The sequence below is a fragment of the Xenopus tropicalis genome, chromosome 5 (genome assembly GCF_000004195.4).
Source record: "Xenopus tropicalis strain Nigerian chromosome 5, UCB_Xtro_10.0, whole genome shotgun sequence".
Taxonomy (NCBI): Eukaryota; Metazoa; Chordata; class Amphibia; order Anura; family Pipidae; genus Xenopus; species Xenopus tropicalis.
In genome coordinates this window covers 44,301,374-44,321,008 of record NC_030681.2, presented here as the reverse complement: position 1 = coordinate 44,321,008, position 19,635 = coordinate 44,301,374, and the positions used below count along the sequence as shown (strand labels likewise).

Here is a 19,635-nt window from a genome sequence, read left to right as displayed (position 1 = left end):
CATTTACAAAGAGCAGGGAAAATTACTCTGTCACAGTATTAAATAGCAAATACAGATTTTTTCCTTGGTTTTTACAAGCAGTAGAGCAGTGCTGTCCAACTGGCGGCCCGCGACCCCCCTCTGTGTGGCCCCCCACCTGTCTGGCTGCTTTGATGGCTTACCTTTGCGTAAGCTTTAAATGGTATTAGTACTGAGATTAACTGCCCCCCTTGCATGGTTCTCACCCAGATTCAGGCTGTAATCAGGCTGTATTGTTTAAATATGTAATCCCCTGTGTTGTTCACACGTTTTAATACCTGCATTGTTCAACCCCTGCAGTGTTCACACCTCAGGCTCAGGCTGTAATCACCCACATTGTTGACCTGTTCACACCTCAGACATAGGTACTGTAGGTACCTATATAGGTACTGCCTGGACTATGCTGCCTGTGTGTATGGCACACACAGGGAGCATAGGGCAGGCAGAGTATGGCACACACAGGCAGGGTAGGGCAGGCCAGGCAGAGTATGGCACACACAGACAGCATAGGGCAAGCAGAGTATGGCACACACAGACAGCATAGGACAGGCAGAGTGCTGCCTGTGTGTGCCATACTCTGCATGCCCTATGCTGCTTGTGGGAGGTGAACCTGGCAGGGGTTTGTTGTGGGAGTTTGTTAGCAGTTGGAAATAGCCATTAAATGGTCCCTAAGGTGTGTAATTATGTACTGGGGGTAGCTGTGCTATCCACAGGGTAGGAGGAGGCATATGGATTTTAAGGGTATATCTTAATATGATATAATAAAATTCTTTCACATATGAATGACAGTTGTTATCCCCACAGTAAGGACCAAGCATTTGGGATTTTGCTGTGCTATCACCATTGTGATAAAATAGGTGTGGTTTGAAGTGGGTGTGGTTTCAAAAAGGGGAGTGGTCAAAACTGGCTTCCATTAGCAGCCCTCCACCATGTATGCTAGATAAATTCCGGCCCTCGTCACCGCAGAAGTTGGACAGCACTGCAGTAGAGGATAACGTATAGGACTTATTTATGTCCACAGACACAGTGGGCAATTTGTGCTTTTCCCTGCAGTGAGTTGTACCTAAAACCACTTTCATTAAAGGTACTTGGGTCCAAATGTGCTCTGAGCACTTCTGTGAAGTTGCACTCAACTGATCTGCACTTGCAGACATAACTGAGCCCTTTGGACTAAAGAAAATTAACATTTATTTTAAGCACAAATTCATTTTTCCAGTATAAGTAATTCTCGGGCAATATTCCATTTGCACAGGAAGATTCTGAGAGCAGGGAAATTAACCAAAGGAATTGTGATTTATGATATTTCAGTTGTGGCATGTGGGAAGTTTTTCCAGCCAAAAATCTCACAGCTTTTGAAATGGTTTTTATTGGTTTGTTATGTGTTTATAGCATGGACAGATAGATAACTCTATTTTTTAAAATTTATTTCAGAATACATTATCTCATATGCTCCTGCGCTGAAACCATTTGGAGGCAAATCCCTGTCCTACTCTGGAAGAACTACTTCAGCCATAATAGAAGGCCTGCACCCTGGGGAACGTTACATTTTTAAAATACGAGCAGCGAATAGGAGGGGGCAGGGCCCACAGTCTAAAGCTGTTACAGTCATTATGCCCCTAGGTAAGATGATTTGATGGTCTGTTTTTACTATTACTTCATGGTAATTTTTTTCATTATTTCTGGTCCCAACTCCTTAAAAGCTTCATCCCATGGACGTTTTCTAAATACAATTTATTCAAATTTCTAAAATAACCAAGTTACTCATCACTATCCCCCTCCAAACAATATGTCTCTACTCATTCAGGATTTGTTTCGAAGTCAGTTATTTTGATGGACATTAAGCTCTAATACAAAAGCAAAGGGAGCACACATCAATGTGTTTGACCTGTCAATCAATATCTGACTCCAATTCCTGCATGAAGAGAGATAGATTGCTCAGAGGGGAATACAGAGCAGTAACTTGATTACATTTACATTAAATGAAGCTTATATTAAATTTTCAATTTTATGATATATCACCTTTTTGATTTATTTTTACAAGAAACCATATTTAGATTCTTTTTGATGAGAACTGGAAAAAGCTCAAATGAAATTTATTTTTAAAAATGTTATAACAATACATTGTTCAGGTTTGTGTACTTGGAATCCAGTTTTAATGAATATTATAATGATAAAACAATACCCCTGCACTCGGTATGAAATCTTCCACCCTCTGGGCCAACTATTTGTAAAAACAAAGGGCTCAGTGGGTGCAAGAGCAAGCTTGGGTTAGTTGCTCTCTGCACGTGGCACTGAATTGTAAATCTGGCATCAATGGATGCAGTCCAGCCCTGTCCTTCAGGGCCCCAATGCAGACTGTGCTTCCTTCTGCTGGGGGGGGGGGGGCATCTAGGGGCTGGTAGAAGACCGCCTATGCACCTCCCCTTCCTCTTTTGAATCTAACACAGACCACACAAGATTTAAACAACAGTCTGCAACAGCCCAAAAGGAGCACATATGCCTGTGGCTATTCACACAATGCCCAGTGCAGTTGCCAAAGTGCAAAAAACTGGCCAATTGCAGCCTTTTCTTTTTACACTTTGTACACTGGATGGGGCATAGTAAATGTTTATTCTTCCTTTAATATTCTTAATAAGAATCATTACTAATAGCATAACAAACAACAACATATGTATAACAAAGTAGATAGCAATAAGCTCTATGTATTAATGACTTTGTGTAGAATAATCTGTCACACTTTCTTTCTAGCCAGCACTGCATCCAAAACTCTACATCCTTCATTTCAAAGAAAGGATGCTGATGAACTTGAAGAAAAACAAGAAAAAGATGATTTGTTATCAACTTCAGAAGAGACTGATAACTTAAAGTCTAATTTTAAAACTGATACAGAATCAGAATCTAATACTAAATCATCACATGCAGGTGTTAGAAAAAACCCTCTAGAATCCAGCAAGAAAACTGTTGATACAGAATCCAGTCCTCAATCAACTGAAATCACTTTAGACATTAAACCTACAACACCAAAGCCAAAATTTCTACCCATTGCTCCAAGGAGGCGAGTTCGTCCTATTGTAATAAAGAGACCTGTCTTAAACAATGGAAGAAGACCTCTAAGAAAATATCCTACAGAAGTAGAACAAAAAGAGCCAGATAATAAACTTGTTTCCCCTACACTTTCCATAGATGAAGACAATGAAACCAGTGACCCAAAAGTAGATGATTCAGACAATGATTCCCTTACTGAAAGAAATCCTCCCTCTAAGGTAATGGAACCTAATGAGAACCAAGAGGAGGAAGAACACCAGCTTTCAGATTATAATGATTCAAAGAATGTAGTGACCAACATTTCACCATTAGATTCTATAAAGACTGAAACAAGTATCTCTGGGAACAAAGATGATAGTGAACTTGATTTAGACATAAGCAAAAACATGCCAGAATCCCTTTCTACTAATGCCCCTAAAAAAGAATCAACCTATTCAAACCACAGAAAACCCTTAAACAGGTTTCCAGTTATTCAAGGAAATGGCAAATCTTCTTCAAGCTCAGTTAGGATTCCAACACGTAACCAGCCTAATTATGCTTCTAAATTGCCATTAACAAGTGTGCATCAAGCAGAGAAACAAACTAGTGAAAGTGAAGAAAAAACTAAAAATGTTTTTGATAAAAATCCAGAAAGGACAAATACCAGTCCTACCCAATCTATCATTCATCCAAAACCTCGCTCTAAAATAGTTTCCTCTCAAAAAACTGTTCCTCGTATAAAACCCCAAACACAACCATCTGTCCATGTAAACAAAGCCAAAGAATCAGGACCTCATATTACAAATAATTTAAGAAATCATGATGTTGATATTAGTGTTGAAACAAAGAATACAGAAGACAGAAGCAAATATTCAGATTTTAGGGAACACGGATCCTCAAAAACCCCTGTACAGAAATTTCCTAACATACACACCAGTTCAACATTGAGTTCATCTTCTGATACTAATCCCATTTCATCTGATGAAGATTCTGATCATATATATACAGAGCAAACAGAGAACGAAAAAGAAGCCTTTGCACCTGAGCACAATAAGATACAAACAGCCATTAGCAATACTGCAAAGGACATCTCTACAAGTACTCCTATTCCTACTACCACTATTTCTACCACAACCACCTCTTCTACAACTAAACCTCAAACTACATCTACATCTTTCAAGCCAAATATAAGAGAAAAACCCCATACAGATTTGGTGCCATCCTTCACTGGAAAATCTGCATTATCAATTCTAGAATATTACAGAAGAAGGAGCAACCAAGTAAATCCAAATGTTGGCAGTAGACTTACTTATAGAAACAACTTAAGGGTTCAGGCTACTACAAGTACTACTGTGGCAACTACAACCATGTCAACAACAACAACAACAACTGTTCCAACAACATTAACCTCAAAATATATAGAAGAAAATAGCCATAGCAGATCAATAGATACTAAAAGGGAAAATGGAAAATACAACTTAGGGTCATCTTTGTTGCCTTCAAAACCTACAGTACATATTAAAACAGATCACCAATCTCCTAATGAATTTGAACCAAATGTTAATGTATCTCCAACTTCCCAAACACCTAGTGAAGCTGCTGAAAAATCCTCTTTACCAGCACTTGTCAGCACTAAGAAAACAAATACTTATAATGTACCATCAAAAACAAATATTTTACAGCCTAAATATAAAAAAGTAATTGCACCTAAAGTCCCTATGAGAGACAACAGAAAGGTCTCTGCTGGTTCAATTCTGAACCAAAAATTTCCTAATGATCGTCAGTCATCTGCATCTAACAGGAAGAGTAATATTTCTTCAGACAATTCCAACTTAGAAGAAACAGAGAAAATATCTGACATTTCTGTGAGTACATCTGATCTCATATCTCCTTCAGCATCAAGCATTCATTCTAACAAAGGTTCCTCCTTACCTTTTCCAAACCATAAATCAAATAACATTCAATCTAAGAATAAAGAAGGAATATATCAAGCAAATAGCGAGACCATCATTCCGTCTGTAGCATCATATTCCTACTTACCATCCAACAGAAATGTTGGCATTAGAAAAACATCCCTGGGTAGACCCCACCAAAATCTTACTTATTTACAATCTGGTGTTGGTTCATTTTCAGAAGCTGGACAAAATACAAATACACAAAACTTGCCAAAAGCTGTTGCCTCTGATAAACACACTTCTTTATCCAAGGCACTGCCTGGTTCAAAGCCAAGAGTTAGTTACAAAGTACCTATGAGACTTTCAGTGGATGGAAGAAAGATCAATAAACCCAACATATCACCTTCAATAGAAAAGGATCAGACAAAGCAAATTTCAGCTTCTCTTCCAAAAGCTCAACTTCCTACTGGAAGGAAAGATGAAGATTTTCACAAAACATCTATAAAAACGCAGTCAACAGCACAAGAGGAAAGCCCTACTTCATCTTTAAGTTCAAATTCCCCTTCATTGTCTTCTTCTGAAATGCTTACAAATGGAAACATTAAAAAGAATGATTATGAAAAGAATAACTTTATGGATTCTTCTTTTTCTCAAGTACAATCTACAAATCTAGAAGATGAGGAAGGCTTAAGTGCCCCTTTAACACTAAAAGACATTCCTCAAAGATCATCGGGGACCTCCTCTAAATATTCAGTTGTGCAAAAGAAAACAAGTAGTACAACTACAGTTATGCCTACCACAAGTCACCCACAGCTTACCACCAGAACCTCTCCATATCGACTAATTCCTTCATTCTCTAGAAGACAAAGTTTTGGTAGACCATTATTATCTACAGCTACACCTCCACGAACAACTACTGTTTCACCTACTAGTTCTTTATCATTACGTCAAAGGATAATAAATTCAAGGCTTCGTTCTCCATTACGAAGGCAATTTGGAAGACCACTTTATAGGCAAGGTAATGATATAAATGGCTTGAAAAATTTATTTTAAGTGTTGAAGTTTTTACTAATTGATTAATAAATGGTGAAGGAGAGCTCAAACCGCCAAATATAATTCCCTTGATGAAGTGTTGGATGAGTAGTCGGAACACTACTCTCCGGTAGCACACCAAAGAGTTTCGTAAAGTGTAAAAGGTACGGGATTTTCTTCATTGATTTGCTAAGTGATTAGACAGAATGTAATTTATTTTTTTCTACAATGTAATTAATTTAATTGACTGATTAGATAAAGCAGATTACCATACACTTACTGCCTGCAGTTACAGTAGAACCCTCATTTTACGTTTTTCAGGGACCTGAAGAAAATGGTGTAAAATTCAGAAAAATGTAAAATCAGGAAAATGCATTATATGTTGGTGGGACCACAAAAAGGGTGTTAAATGCAGGAAAACATAAAATCAGGGTATGTAAATTTAGGTTCCACTGCATGTCATAAATTTTATTGCCATAGTACATATATAGTATATAATAGAAATTACATATTTTCACTGTGTAAACATGTTTCTGCCTACAAGTATGGAAGCTTACAAAGTATGTAAGTAGGGCAGCAATGTCACATGTTAAGTTTTGGAATTTTATACCACCCCAAGGCAACTGCAGCCCTTTAGCAGGAAGGTCTGTGCCCCCAATGATGCCCCAGTAGCTCCCCATCTTCTTTTCTGCTCATTCCCTGCACATGCTCTGTGCTGCTGTCACTTACTGACCAACACACCACAATATACTGTATATATAGAATATGAATGTCACAATACAAGGCTGATTAGTAATTAATACAGATAATTACTACAGGGCAGCTCAGAAACCAATTACATTTGCATCAAAATGTAATAATCAGCCCTGTAGCATCCACATATATGACAGGTCGCCTCATCCTCTGCTTGATGATTTTTGACAACCTCTAAGCTTAGCTTCCCAACAGCTGCCCTAACACAACGAGCATGTGCAGTGTCACTGACAATTCTAACAGAAGCCAAGATGGGGAGCTCTGGGGACAAATTTGAAGACTTGGATCATTACTGTTATAACAAAAATCTAAACCTTTAGGCTCGTGCAACAAGTTTAGTATATGAAATATGGTATTTCTAGCCATGTTTAGGGTTTAGTTCTCCTTTAATTGTATTTTGAGACATTTCAACTCCTTTTGCAAAAAAAAAAAATTCAATTTTTTGTGATGTACCAAATCCAGAATTTTGCATTTTTGCAGGGTTCAAGACTCTTCTGAATTTTAAACGTGTTTGGTCAAAATGAATATGGACTGTAAGCATATGACTTAATGCTAAATTATTTTTTCACAACTAAGGCAATTTCATTTCCTTTTTTTGAAATTTGAATATGAAAATTAGGGTTCAGTTCGGTTCATTATTCAGCCCTTTTTTTGTAGAAGCCCAATACAAAAATGATGGATTCAGTTCTCCTATAGTTTTTTTAATAAAGCCCTGAAAAGTGTTCATTACACTGTGAAAGAGAAATAATTGCAATCTACGCGCAGTAGTGATTACGTAAAAATAGTAAAAGATTACTTTGGTGGCATACTTTTATAACATTTTCAAATTCTTCAGCTTTCCTAGCATATAATTGAGTTTTTGGGGTCTGTAAAATTTACATCTTTAACATTTTTATTGTTAAATTCTTCTATGAACAGGCTAAAATGAGCCAAAACAGTTAAAACTGTAACACCTAAACAAACAAAGTTATGTTATGATTAGTAAAAATATTTGAAACTAAAAAATGAAGACAAAAATGGACAATTTAGATGCAATAGAGAGATGCCAAGCTTACGGCCTGGTTTACAGGGGCTGTTCATGATATGAAACCACAGCTACTTAAAATGATATTAACGTGTAGCATGTTTTAGTGTTGGGCAAAGCAATAAACCTAACTTCAATTATCCTGTTTTATTCAGGAAATTCTACTAGTTTATTCAGGAAAAATTATGTTTAATTTCCTTTCATATAAACATTGTTTTTTTTTTATATACTAACTATAAAAGTTATACTAATATACTGCACTGTGAATAGAATGCACCGCCATGATATGACTTTAAAAGTGTCACTGATGCCACTAGCAGGAGCTCCATAGGCAAAACATCATTCCCTACATGCAGCAGAGGCAACCAAAATGCTTTGGACTCATCATGTACTTCAAAGGAATATCTATTATCTATTATACACCATCAGGAGATTACAAGTTACATAATTACATATTTATACCATGCCAGGTATGCCAAGTGTAACATTTTAAAGGAGAAGGAAAGGCTAGTAAAGAGTTAATCTCAAGCTGCAGGCATACCTTCAGTTCTCTCAATAGTGCCCTTAAGTCTCCCCATATTTCACCTGTTCAGAAGATCTGAAGCCAAACAGGAAAAAAGAACGCTGAGCTGTGTAAAGAAAGTTCCCATAATGCTTCCTGCTGATTGGCTCAGATCCACATTCCTAAGGGGGGAGGGAGTTCTTAGCATTCTTGAGGGAGGGGGGAGCAGGAGAGGGGAGAGAGGGGAGAGAGAGCTGCGTGTCTGTGGCACAGGAAAACAAAGAGACAAGAAATCCTGTGTTTCTTATGATTGGTGACTCAGTGCAGCATTTCTGGCTGTATTTACATAGACCTTTGATAAAGCTTACTTAGTTTTTACCTTTCCTTCTCCTTTAAGCAGTGATTACATAAATACAATATAATACAATTAGTAGTGGCTTTGATATGGCAGGTAGGTCAGTGCATTAGATGAGAAGTATGAAATTAAGGGTAAAATTTGCTCGGTGTAGCCTTTAAGACGTCTAGTTCCAGTCAATTCATTGAATGATCTAGTAAGTTTTGTCCATTGGTATAGGTTTATTGAGTAAGATCAATAAAGCCCAGACTTAAGTAAATTTGTTTGGAGTGCCCTTTGCTGTGTATACTTGTTCAGTTGCAGGTAGAGCTTGCTCCGCTAATTTTATCCAAAAGGTAAGCATTGGAAGGGAGCTGTCTTTCTATTTTATAGATACGGCTTTTTTGTATGTAAGAACATAGTAACATAGTAAGTTAGGTTGGAAAAAGAGACACATCCATCAAGTTCAACCTAACTGTCTATAAATAATCTGCTTAACTGCTAGTTGATCCAGAGAAAGGCAAAAAACCCCATCTGAAGCCTCTCTAATTTGCTGCAGAGGGGACGAAATTCCTTCCTGACTCCAAGATGGCAATCGGACCAGTCCCTGGATCAACTTGTACTAAGAGCTATCTCCCATAACCCTGTATTCCCTCACTTGTACTGAGAGCTATCTCCCATACCCCTGTATTCCCTCACTTGTACTAAGAGCTATCTCCCATAACCCTGTATTCCCTCACTTGTACTGAGAGCTATCTCCCCTACCCCTGTATTCCCTCACTTGTACTGAGAGCTATCTCCCATACCCCTGTATTCCCTCACTTGTACTGAGAGCTATCTCCCATACCCCTGTATTCCCTCACTTGTACTGAGAGCTATCCCCCCTACCCCTGTATTCCCTCACTTGTACTGAGAGCTATCTCCCCTACCCCTGTATTCCCTCACTTGTACTGAGAGCTATCCCCCCTACCCCTGTATTCCCTCACTTGTACTGAGAGCTATCTCCCATACCCCTGTATTCCCTCACTTGTACTGAGAGCTATCCCCCCTACCCCTGTATTCCCTCACTTGTACTGAGAGCTATCCCCCCTACCCCTGTATTCCCTCACTTGTACTGAGAGCTATCTCCCCTACCCCTGTATTCCCTCACTTGTACTAAGAGCTATCTCCCATACCCCTGTATTCCCTCACTTGTACTGAGAGCTATCTCCCATACCCCTGTATTCCCTCACTTGTACTGAGAGCTATCCCCCCTACCCCTGTATTCCCTCACTTGTACTGAGAGCTATCTCCCCTACCCCTGTATTCCCTCACTTGTACTGAGAGCTATCCCCCCTACCCCTGTATTCCCTCACTTGTACTGAGAGCTATCCCCCCTACCCCTGTATTCCCTCACTTGTACTGAGAGCTATCTCCCATACCCCTGTATTCCCTCACTTGTACTGAGAGCTATCTCCCCTACCCCTGTATTCCCTCACTTGTACTGAGAGCTATCTCCCATACCCCTGTATTCCCTCACTTGTACTAAGAGCTATCTCCCATAACCCTGTATTCCCTCACTTGTACTGAGAGCTATCTCCCCTACCCCTGTATTCCCTCACTTGTACTAAGAGCTATCTCCCATACCCCTGTATTCCCTCACTTGTACTGAGAGCTATCTCCCATACCCCTGTATTCCCTCACTTGTACTAAGAGCTATCTCCCATAACCCTGTATTCCCTCACTTGTACTGAGAGCTATCTCCCCTACCCCTGTATTCCCTCACTTGTACTGAGAGCTATCTCCCATACCCCTGTATTCCCTCACTTGTACTAAGAGCTATCTCCCATACCCCTGTATTCCCTCACTTGAACTGAGAGCTATCTCCCATACCCCTGTATTCCCTCACTTGTACTAAGAGCTATCTCCCATACCCCTGTATTCCCTCACTTGTACTGAGAGCTATCTCCCCTACCCCTGTATTCCCTCACTTGTACTGAGAGCTATCTCCCATACCCCTGTATTCCCTCACTTGTACTAAGAGCTATCTCCCATAACCCTGTATTCCCTCACTTGTACTGAGAGCTATCTCCCATACCCCTGTATTCCCTCACTTGTACTAAGAGCTATCTCCCATACCCCTGTATTCCCTCACTTGTACTGAGAGCTATCTCCCCTACCCCTGTATTCCCTCACTTGTACTGAGAGCTATCTCCCATACCCCTGTATTCCCTCACTTGTACTAAGAGCTATCTCCCATAACCCTGTATTCCCTCACTTGTACTGAGAGCTATCTCCCCTACCCCTGTATTCCCTCACTTGTACTGAGAGCTATCTCCCATACCCCTGTATTCCCTCACTTGTACTAAGAGCTATCTCCCATAACCCTGTATTCCCTCACTTGTACTGAGAGCTATCTCCCCTACCCCTGTATTCCCTCACTTGTACTAAGAGCTATCTCCCATACCCCTGTATTCCTTCACTTGTACTGAGAGCTATCTCCCATACCCCTGTATTCCCTCACTTGTACTAAGAGCTATCTCCCATAACCCTGTATTCCCTCACTTGTACTGAGAGCTATCTCCCCTACCCCTGTATTCCCTCACTTGTACTGAGAGCTATCTCCCATACCCCTGTATTCCCTCACTTGTACTAAGAGCTATCTCCCATACCCCTGTATTCCCTCACTTGTACTGAGAGCTATCTCCCCTACCCCTGTATTCCCTCACTTGTACTGAGAGCTATCTCCCATACCCCTGTATTCCCTCACTTGTACTAAGAGCTATCTCCCCTACCCCTGTATTCCCTCACTTGTACTGAGAGCTATCTCCCATAACCCTGTATTCCCTCACTTGTACTGAGAGCTATCTCCCCTACCCCTGTATTCCCTCACTTGTACTAAGAGCTATCTCCCATAACCCTGTATTCCCTCACTTGTACTGAGAGCTATCTCCCCTACCCCTGTATTCCCTCACTTGTACTAAGAGCTATCTCCCATACCCCTGTATTCCCTCACTTGTACTAAGAGCTATCTCCCATAACCCTGTATTCCCTCACTTGTACTGAGAGCTATTTCCCATACCCCTGTATTCCCTCACTTGTACTGAGAGCTATCTCCAATAACCCTGTATTCCCTCACTTGTACTGAGAGCTATCTCCTATACCCCTGTATTCCCTCACTTGTACTAAGAGCTATCTCCCATAACCCTGTATTCCCTCACTTGCTAAGAAGCCATCCAACCCCTTCTTTTTGAACTTGTGTTGAAATTTCATTCTGCCTATTTTCCCAATTTTTTTGCCGTTATAAGGCACTAATTTGGGCTATGTCCACAGAACTTGACCTCCCTCTTTCCTTTATAAACAGGGCTATTTGTATGGAGTCTACTTAAAGGGGAATTTAGAACGTCATTAATTGAAGAACAGTTAGTACGAAATCGCTTATGGCACTATATATCTTGAATTCTTATTACTGAATTGGTCATTTAGCAGTGACAGGGTTGGTTATGTTATTGTAATTATAATTGTGCTGTAAGAAATATATATCCAGTTAAGTACATATGGGCCCAGTCCAATATAATGTAAGTCATCTAAAAATCAATTCCTATCTCACCTTGACAAACAACTTTTTACCATTTGTCAACAGAAGGAGAAGGGGTGTTCCAGGCTTTAGGCTTAGTGTATTAGATTGATTTATTATTTTATCAAGGTATTTTCTAGTTTCTCTATGAATGATAAAACAATCCTGATCTTGATGAATGATGCCTAAAGGCCATTTTTATACAGTATGCTATTTTGCTAGTGACTTAATTTCATTGTTCATCATGGATATTGGTCTGTACCTGCTAGACAGAACTGAATATTTCCAGACATCTCTTTTTACCTACGTTCTATATCTCTGCACTAAATTTGCAAAATTATAGATTCATGACACACAATTTGTTTTGTATGGTACACTGGCAGAATAAATGGGGTAAGTTGACCAGCAGTCACATTTTCCCTTTTTCTATGTTTTCTTGGGGCGTTGCCATACATCTAGGAAACCTTGCACCACAGAAATTTGTTTAGGTTGAATGTAGCTATAAACTCTTTTTTTTGCTACAGTTAGGGTTTGGACCTGCAACCTATCCAAACCATATCAAATAACTTTGTCTGCAGCCCAAACCAACCTGTCCTTCTTGATCAGTCAAGAACCTGTCTTTCATCTAAGCGGTCAGAAGTATGTGCATAACTAGGTCCTGGGCTGACTGGAGACCACATTATTTCTTATATACTAATGCTGTGAAACTGGAGGCCTATGGACCAGATGTGGTGCTGCAAATGATGATTGTGGCCACCAGTATTTTGTAGCTGATCCACACACTCCACATTAGTGACATTAATATTAAATGTATACTGTATCTGAAATTTAGGACATTGCATGGAAATATGTAGACAGTGCTACTTATTCCTTATTTCAATAGCAATTTGTATGCATTATACAGGTAACAATGGAAGGCCAAATCTAATACCAAGAGTGGACTCAAATGGGGATGTCCCATCTGCTACTAATGGACAAAGAATCATCCATGGCCCTCAAGGAACAAAGTGGGTAGGGCAACCTTCTTTACAAATTTCAAACAATGTTGACATTTTATGTTCTCATGGAATTTTTCCAAGAATATTACTCAAATAAAGTAATTTTTTGGGGGGAGGCAAAAAGATACTATAAATCAAATAATTTAAATAGGAACTATAACTAATGAGTGTAGAGTGTATAGTAATTCCTGGGTCAATCTACAATTTTAAAAGTTTTCAGTCATTAAGATTAATATAACTGTGAGATGAAGCCACCTCTTCCTGAGCCTTCACTGTCTACTGGTCATCTCTAAAGATCAGGAAGGGACAAGGAAGGAAGCTTTATCACTGGTTAGTGAGCCTGTTAATTCTCCCAGATTCCCAATACTGATTATATTTGTTTAGTACAGGTAGATACAACGTGTGCCTGCTATCAATGATTGTAACTTTCCTCTGGCTTCTCTGGGACAGCCCATCCCACCAGAGAAGTAGAAAGGAGATCTTTGAAAGTAGTTACAATGCAAAAGCTAAAAACAGTATAAATTAAGAAATTATATATATATATATATATATATATATTGACGTAAAGATTACTGTACAAACAGCATCGGACTGGCCCCCAGGGATATTAGGAAAGTTCCTGGTGATCCCAGGTGTCAGTGGGCCCTCCTGCTTCTAGCTATATGGCCTTATTCATGGTCATTATTATTTCTATGGGAACAAAGCAACTAAATATATAGAATAGATTATAGTATGTAAAGATAAAAAAACTAGGAAAATATAGAGACTAATAAGAAGTGGTTGAAAAATAGTTTGGAGAGTGGGCCTATGGTCTAAGGTTTTCTGGTGGGCCCCTGGGGTCCCAGTCCGACACTGTGTAAAAAGATTTATTTTCTTTTATGAATGATGTCAATTCTGAAAATTATACAGTAATATGACAACCAAAAACTTCCTTAATTACAAGCATATTGACAACTTGCATGGTTTTTGGTGGGGCTTTTTAATAGGGATGCATATAATCCATAATATTTGGATTTGCCAAAGTAATGATCCATCATAAAAAAATTGGATACTGAATTGAATCTGAAGTCTAATTTGTATACAAATTTAAGAAATATGAAGATTGCATCGATTGTGAACAAATAATTGTGTTCAGTTGTCTGGAGCTGTTCACTATTAAATTAACTTTAGTATGATGTTGACAGTGATATTATGAGTAGTGATGAGCGAATCTGTCCCGTTTCACCGAAAAATTCAAGAAACTGTAGAAAAATTAGCAAAACGCGGGTACTGTGCAACTAATGCAGCTGTGCTTTTTTTTGCAGAAGAATTTTGAGAAAGTTTTGCGAAACAATTCGCCATGGGCGAAATGCAGAATTTTGCTGCTAACCTATGCCTGGCAAAAAATTCACTTATCACTAATTATGAGACCATTTGCAATAGGTCTTAATTTTTATTTTTTGATGGTTTTTGAATTATTTCGCCTTCAGCTTGGCAGCTCTCCGGATTAGGATTTCAGCAGCTATCTGGTTACTAAAGTCTGTTTTACCCTAGTGATCAAGCAGTGGTTTAAATGAGAGATTAATAGGAAAGGGCCTGAACAGAAAGATAAGTCAGAATTCTATAAGGTCTAATGAAACTCTAATTAAGCATTAACTTGAGAAAATGCTTCTGTATTATATGTGCATTTAAGTAATGGTTAGGAGATTTACCATTTTTGGCTTTCAAATGTGACGTGGGGATGCCAATAAGAATTACTTCTGTTTGAATCTGATTATTTGATTTATTATTATTTAATGAACCATTATTTATTTCATGAGAAAAAAATAGCAATGTCAGTTATGTGTGAATTTATGTAAAGGGATGCGATACAATTTGCTAACCAAAGCATATGCACAATGCAAGATATCTGTCCTATATGAAATATATTTTTTTGCACATAAGTACATTTATGTAATATATTTTTTTCAAAGTTCTTTTTTTATCACTCGCAAAATATATACAGTGTACAGGCTTAGTCAATTCCATGCAATGCCCCCATTTATCTTCTCTTTTTAAAGCTCTACCTTAGGAACTAACAACTATAAATCTGCATTTATGCTTTATATATTCCTGATCTAATGACCAAGCAAAGCTGTCCAATTTCTTGAATAGCTTCATAGTATAGCATTAGTGTATATAATACACTAGTCATTCTCTGCTTTGTCTTAAACTGGCCTTCCAACTGTAACTGTAAGGAAAGAAAAAATATTTCCCTAAGGGCTCTGGCACACGGGGGAGATTAGTCGCCCGCGACAAAACTCCCTGTTCGCGGGCGACTAATCTCCCCGAGTTGCCATGACCCGCCATCCCGCCGGCGAACATGTAAAGACTCGCGAGTCTTTTTTGGCGATTTCGGGAAATCGCGGTGCCGCGTGTGCCATCCCGCCGGCGACTTACATGTTCGCCGGCGGGATGGCGGGTACTGGCAACTCGGGGAGATTAGTCGCCCGCGAACAGGGAGTTTTGTCGCGGGTGACTAATCTCCCCCGTGTGCCAGAGCCCTAAGGGTCATTTAAAAATAGCACGATGTGAAAAAAAGACCCTGGAGTATACTTGTTTCACCTGTAATTTGTTTCTGCTAAGGGGACACATGAATTCAAAATCAGTATTTCCTTGTAATATGAGCACTGGTACAGGGTTAAACCTGTCTGACCCTTCTCACAATCATAAATTTGAGAATCTTTTTACTAGAACAGCAGGAAAGTATCTTCTTATTATGTGTGCTTTATAACTTTTTTTATAAGTCTTCCTGTGCATAATTCTGTACTTACAATGTCTGTAAATAAAAGACATAAAATACAAATGATGCTTGTCAACTCTAGTACTTGAAAAATTTCCATATGGCTAAAATATCTGTAAAGACATTTAACAACTCTCTTAATCCACGTTCTGCAAGATCAATGGTTTCTAGAAAGTAACCGCCTTCTTAACAAATAATCCCAGTATATTTTTTTGGAGAAAGGCATTTGACTGTTCCCATTATTACCAATATAAAAGCTACAATTATACAAATAGCTATTTAGCAAATTTTTCATTTTTAGGTTGTTGATCTAAATCGTGGATTAGTTCTTAATCCAGAAGGAAGGTTTCTTCAGGATTCTGAAGGAAAACCGCTTCGTATAAAGTTGGGAGGAGATGGTCGAACCATTGTTGGTAAGCACTAGAATTCTGGTTTTGCCTATGTTGGATTTAAACAAATCTTCACAGAGTTGTTACACAGTACAGTAATATTATATATATAAATGTATATAATGTTGTGTTTAGTAATCAGTATTCAGAAATAGCACTTTCCTAATAGATGATGTATTTTGAGAGAGTATCTGGAGTAAATAGATGCATTTGAACAAGTTAACCGAACTGTTGGCTCCATCAAGTAGGACAATAGTCATGTGAGTAATTCAGTGGTGACAGAATCCTTAGTCATGCTGCCATTTTAAAATAAGGATGGGATTTCCTTCTTTTTCAGGCTAACTGGAGGCTGAGTGTTTTTAAGTGGGATGAGAGTACCAAGTGCTTTTGTCCTTTTGCTGTCTATTCTTATATAACATCTCAGGAGTAGATCATTTAAGAAATAACCTGGTTGGGATCACTGCATCAAAATCCCCAATATATTGAATATATAATGGTATTTATAGATATATATTAACACTAGTAGATGGTGTCCCACCACTTTCTCTACTCGGAAAGAAGGACAATCGAGTAATTTTTCTTGACAGTGAATAATATGCCAGCTGAAAGAAAGGGCAAAAGAGACTGATCTTCAGTTATTAATCTAGAACTTAAATTGTGCTGGTGAAACACTATGGGGCTGATTTACTAACCCACGAATCCGACCCGAATTGGAAAAGTTCCGACTTGAAAACGAACATTTTGCGACTTTTTCGTATGTTTTGCGATTTTTTCGGATTCTGTACGAATTTTTCGTTACCAATACGATTTTTGCGTAAAAACGCGAGTTTTTCGTATCCATTACGAAAGTTGCGTAAAAAGTTGCGCATTTTGCGTAGCGTTAAAACTTACGCGAAAAGTTGCGCATTTTTCGTAGCGTTAAAACTTAACGCTACGAAAAATGCGCAACTTTTCGCGTAAGTTTTAACGCTACGCAAAATGCGCAACTTTTTACGCAACTTTCGTAAAGGATAGGAAAACTCGCGTTTTTACGCAAAAATCGTATTGGATCCGAAAAATTCGTAAAGAATCCGAAAAAATCGCAAAACATACGAAAAAATCGCAAAGTACCGATCATTACGAAAAAAACGCAATCGGACTCCATTCGACCCGTTCGTGGGTAAGTAAATCAGCCCCTATATCTCACGCTCTTATACCAAGCTGTATTTCCTCCAAGCCCATCACCCTAAATGGGTGATATTCTGAATAATGGTCTGCCACTATTCTTATGATGTCATTTAATATAGGGTAACATAGATGATGGGAATATCATCTATGTTACAAAGCAACACCAAGAAAATTATTAAGAGTACTGGGACAAAGTTTTAGCAATTTCAATATTCTGTTCCCACCATGTCAAAAAAAAGATTTTCAATCATTCAGGTCATCATATACAGTATATAGTAGAATTAAGTCTAAAGCAACTAGATTTTTGAAGAAACCGATTGAGTGAGTGGTGAAAGATTTTCAAGAATACATAAAAGTCCATTTGCTTTAGACTTAAAGGAAAACTATACCCCCAGAGTAAATACCTAAACAACAGATAGTTTATAATATGTTAAGTGACCTATTAAAGAATCTCGTCAAACTGAAATATATATATATCAGTAAATTAGGATTACCCAATACCACATACTACTCATTTTGATAAAATAGTTTATTTTGATGAAGCGGGGTTTTCCATATAAGTTTATGCAATATATTTTTATAGAGACCTATGTTGTTTGGGGGGATAGTTTTCCTTTAATTATACTAGATACTGTAAGGTCTTGATTCAATCTTGCTCAGTTTCACCTATGAAAGTAGGCCCACCATGTGAGAAATACTTAAATAAAGCAATTCCACTTTGTAGGTAACCATTAGTGTATCTTTCTTAAGAACCAACATAAAAAGTAACATTAAGGGGCACATTTACTAACCCACGAACGGGTCGAAATGAGTCCGATTGCGTTTTTTTCGTATTTTTTGCGATTTTTTCGGCGTCTTTACAAATTTTTCGTTACCAATACGATTTTTGCGTAAAAACGCGAGTTTTTCGTAGCCATTACGAAAGTTGCGTAAAATCTTGCGATTTTTCGTAGCGTTAAAACTTGCGCAAAAAGTTGCGCTTTTTTTGTAGCGTTAAAACTTACGCGAAACTTCGCACCTTTTAAGTTTTAACGCTACGAAAAAGGCGCAACTTTTCGCGTAAGTTTTAACGCTACGGAAAAAGCGCAAGATTTTACGCAACTTTCGTAAAGGCTACGAAAAAATCGTATTGGTAACGAAAAATTCGTAAAGACGCCGAAAAAATCGCAAAACATACGAAAAAGTCGCAAAATGTTCGTTTTCAAGTCGGAACTTTTCCAATTCGGGTCGGATTCGTGGGTTAGTAAATCAGCCCCTAAAACTCCATTTATTGCATTCTGTTATGACACATTGCAAAACAACACATTCGAGTTCCTTTTCAAAGTTACACAATGTTGACTTTTCTAGTGTATTACATTCTGCAACTTTGCCTTTATATGTACACTTCGTAGTACAAAACTGTTTGCTTTTTTGACAGATATGAATGGGGCTCCTGTTGTTAGCCCTGGTGGATTGCCTCTCTTTGGAAATGGTAGATTTAGCAAACCTGTGGCCAATGCACAAGACAAGCCAGTGTTGAGCCTGGGGGGAAGACCATTGAAGGGTCTTGAAGTACCTAGAACAACAAGAATACCAACTACAAGACCAACAACTACCCCCACAACCACTACAACTACAACCACCACTGCCACCACCACTACCCCTCCTACGACTACACCTGAACCAACAACTATTGAACAAACTACAGAGGAACCCCCAATGCCTACCTGTCCTCCAGGCACATATTCACAGTATGATGAAGAAGGAAATCTGATCATGGGACCTGATGACAAGCCCGACTGCTACACAGAAGGTGATACTTGTGTCATAATGATTATGATGAAAAAATAACATACATTTATTGTTTTTTTCTTCTTTTTCTTATACACAACTAGGGATGTAGCGAACCTAAAAAAAAAAGTTCGCGAAAATGTTCGCGAACTTACGCCAAAACCCGCGAATATTCGCGAACTTTGCGAACCCCATAGACTTCAATGGGAAGGCGAACTTTAAAACCTAGAAAAGCCATTTCTGGCCAGAAAACTGATTTTAAAGTTGTTTAAAGGGTGCCACAACCTGGACAGTGGCATGCAGGAGGGGGATCAAGGGCAAAAACTTCTCTGAAAAATACTTTGTTGGCACAGCGTTGCGCAAAAAACGCAAGCTTTTTTGCTATGTCGCGCTAAACACCATGAAAACGGGA

General features: G+C 38.6%; 1 protein-coding gene across 1 annotated transcript in view; it reads left to right on the top strand.

The window, feature by feature from the left end:
• The window catches only part of fndc1 (fibronectin type III domain containing 1), an 80,828-nt gene that overhangs the window by 48,049 nt on the left and 13,144 nt on the right, over nucleotides 1–19,635 (top strand). The window contains exons 7-11 of the mRNA XM_031902567.1: nucleotides 1,450–1,638; nucleotides 2,767–5,955; nucleotides 13,043–13,149; nucleotides 16,199–16,310; nucleotides 18,871–19,245. Coding sequence (XP_031758427.1) covers nucleotides 1,450–1,638; nucleotides 2,767–5,955; nucleotides 13,043–13,149; nucleotides 16,199–16,310; nucleotides 18,871–19,245 — 3,972 coding nt within the window. The remainder of the gene's footprint in view (nucleotides 1–1,449; nucleotides 1,639–2,766; nucleotides 5,956–13,042; nucleotides 13,150–16,198; nucleotides 16,311–18,870; nucleotides 19,246–19,635) is intronic.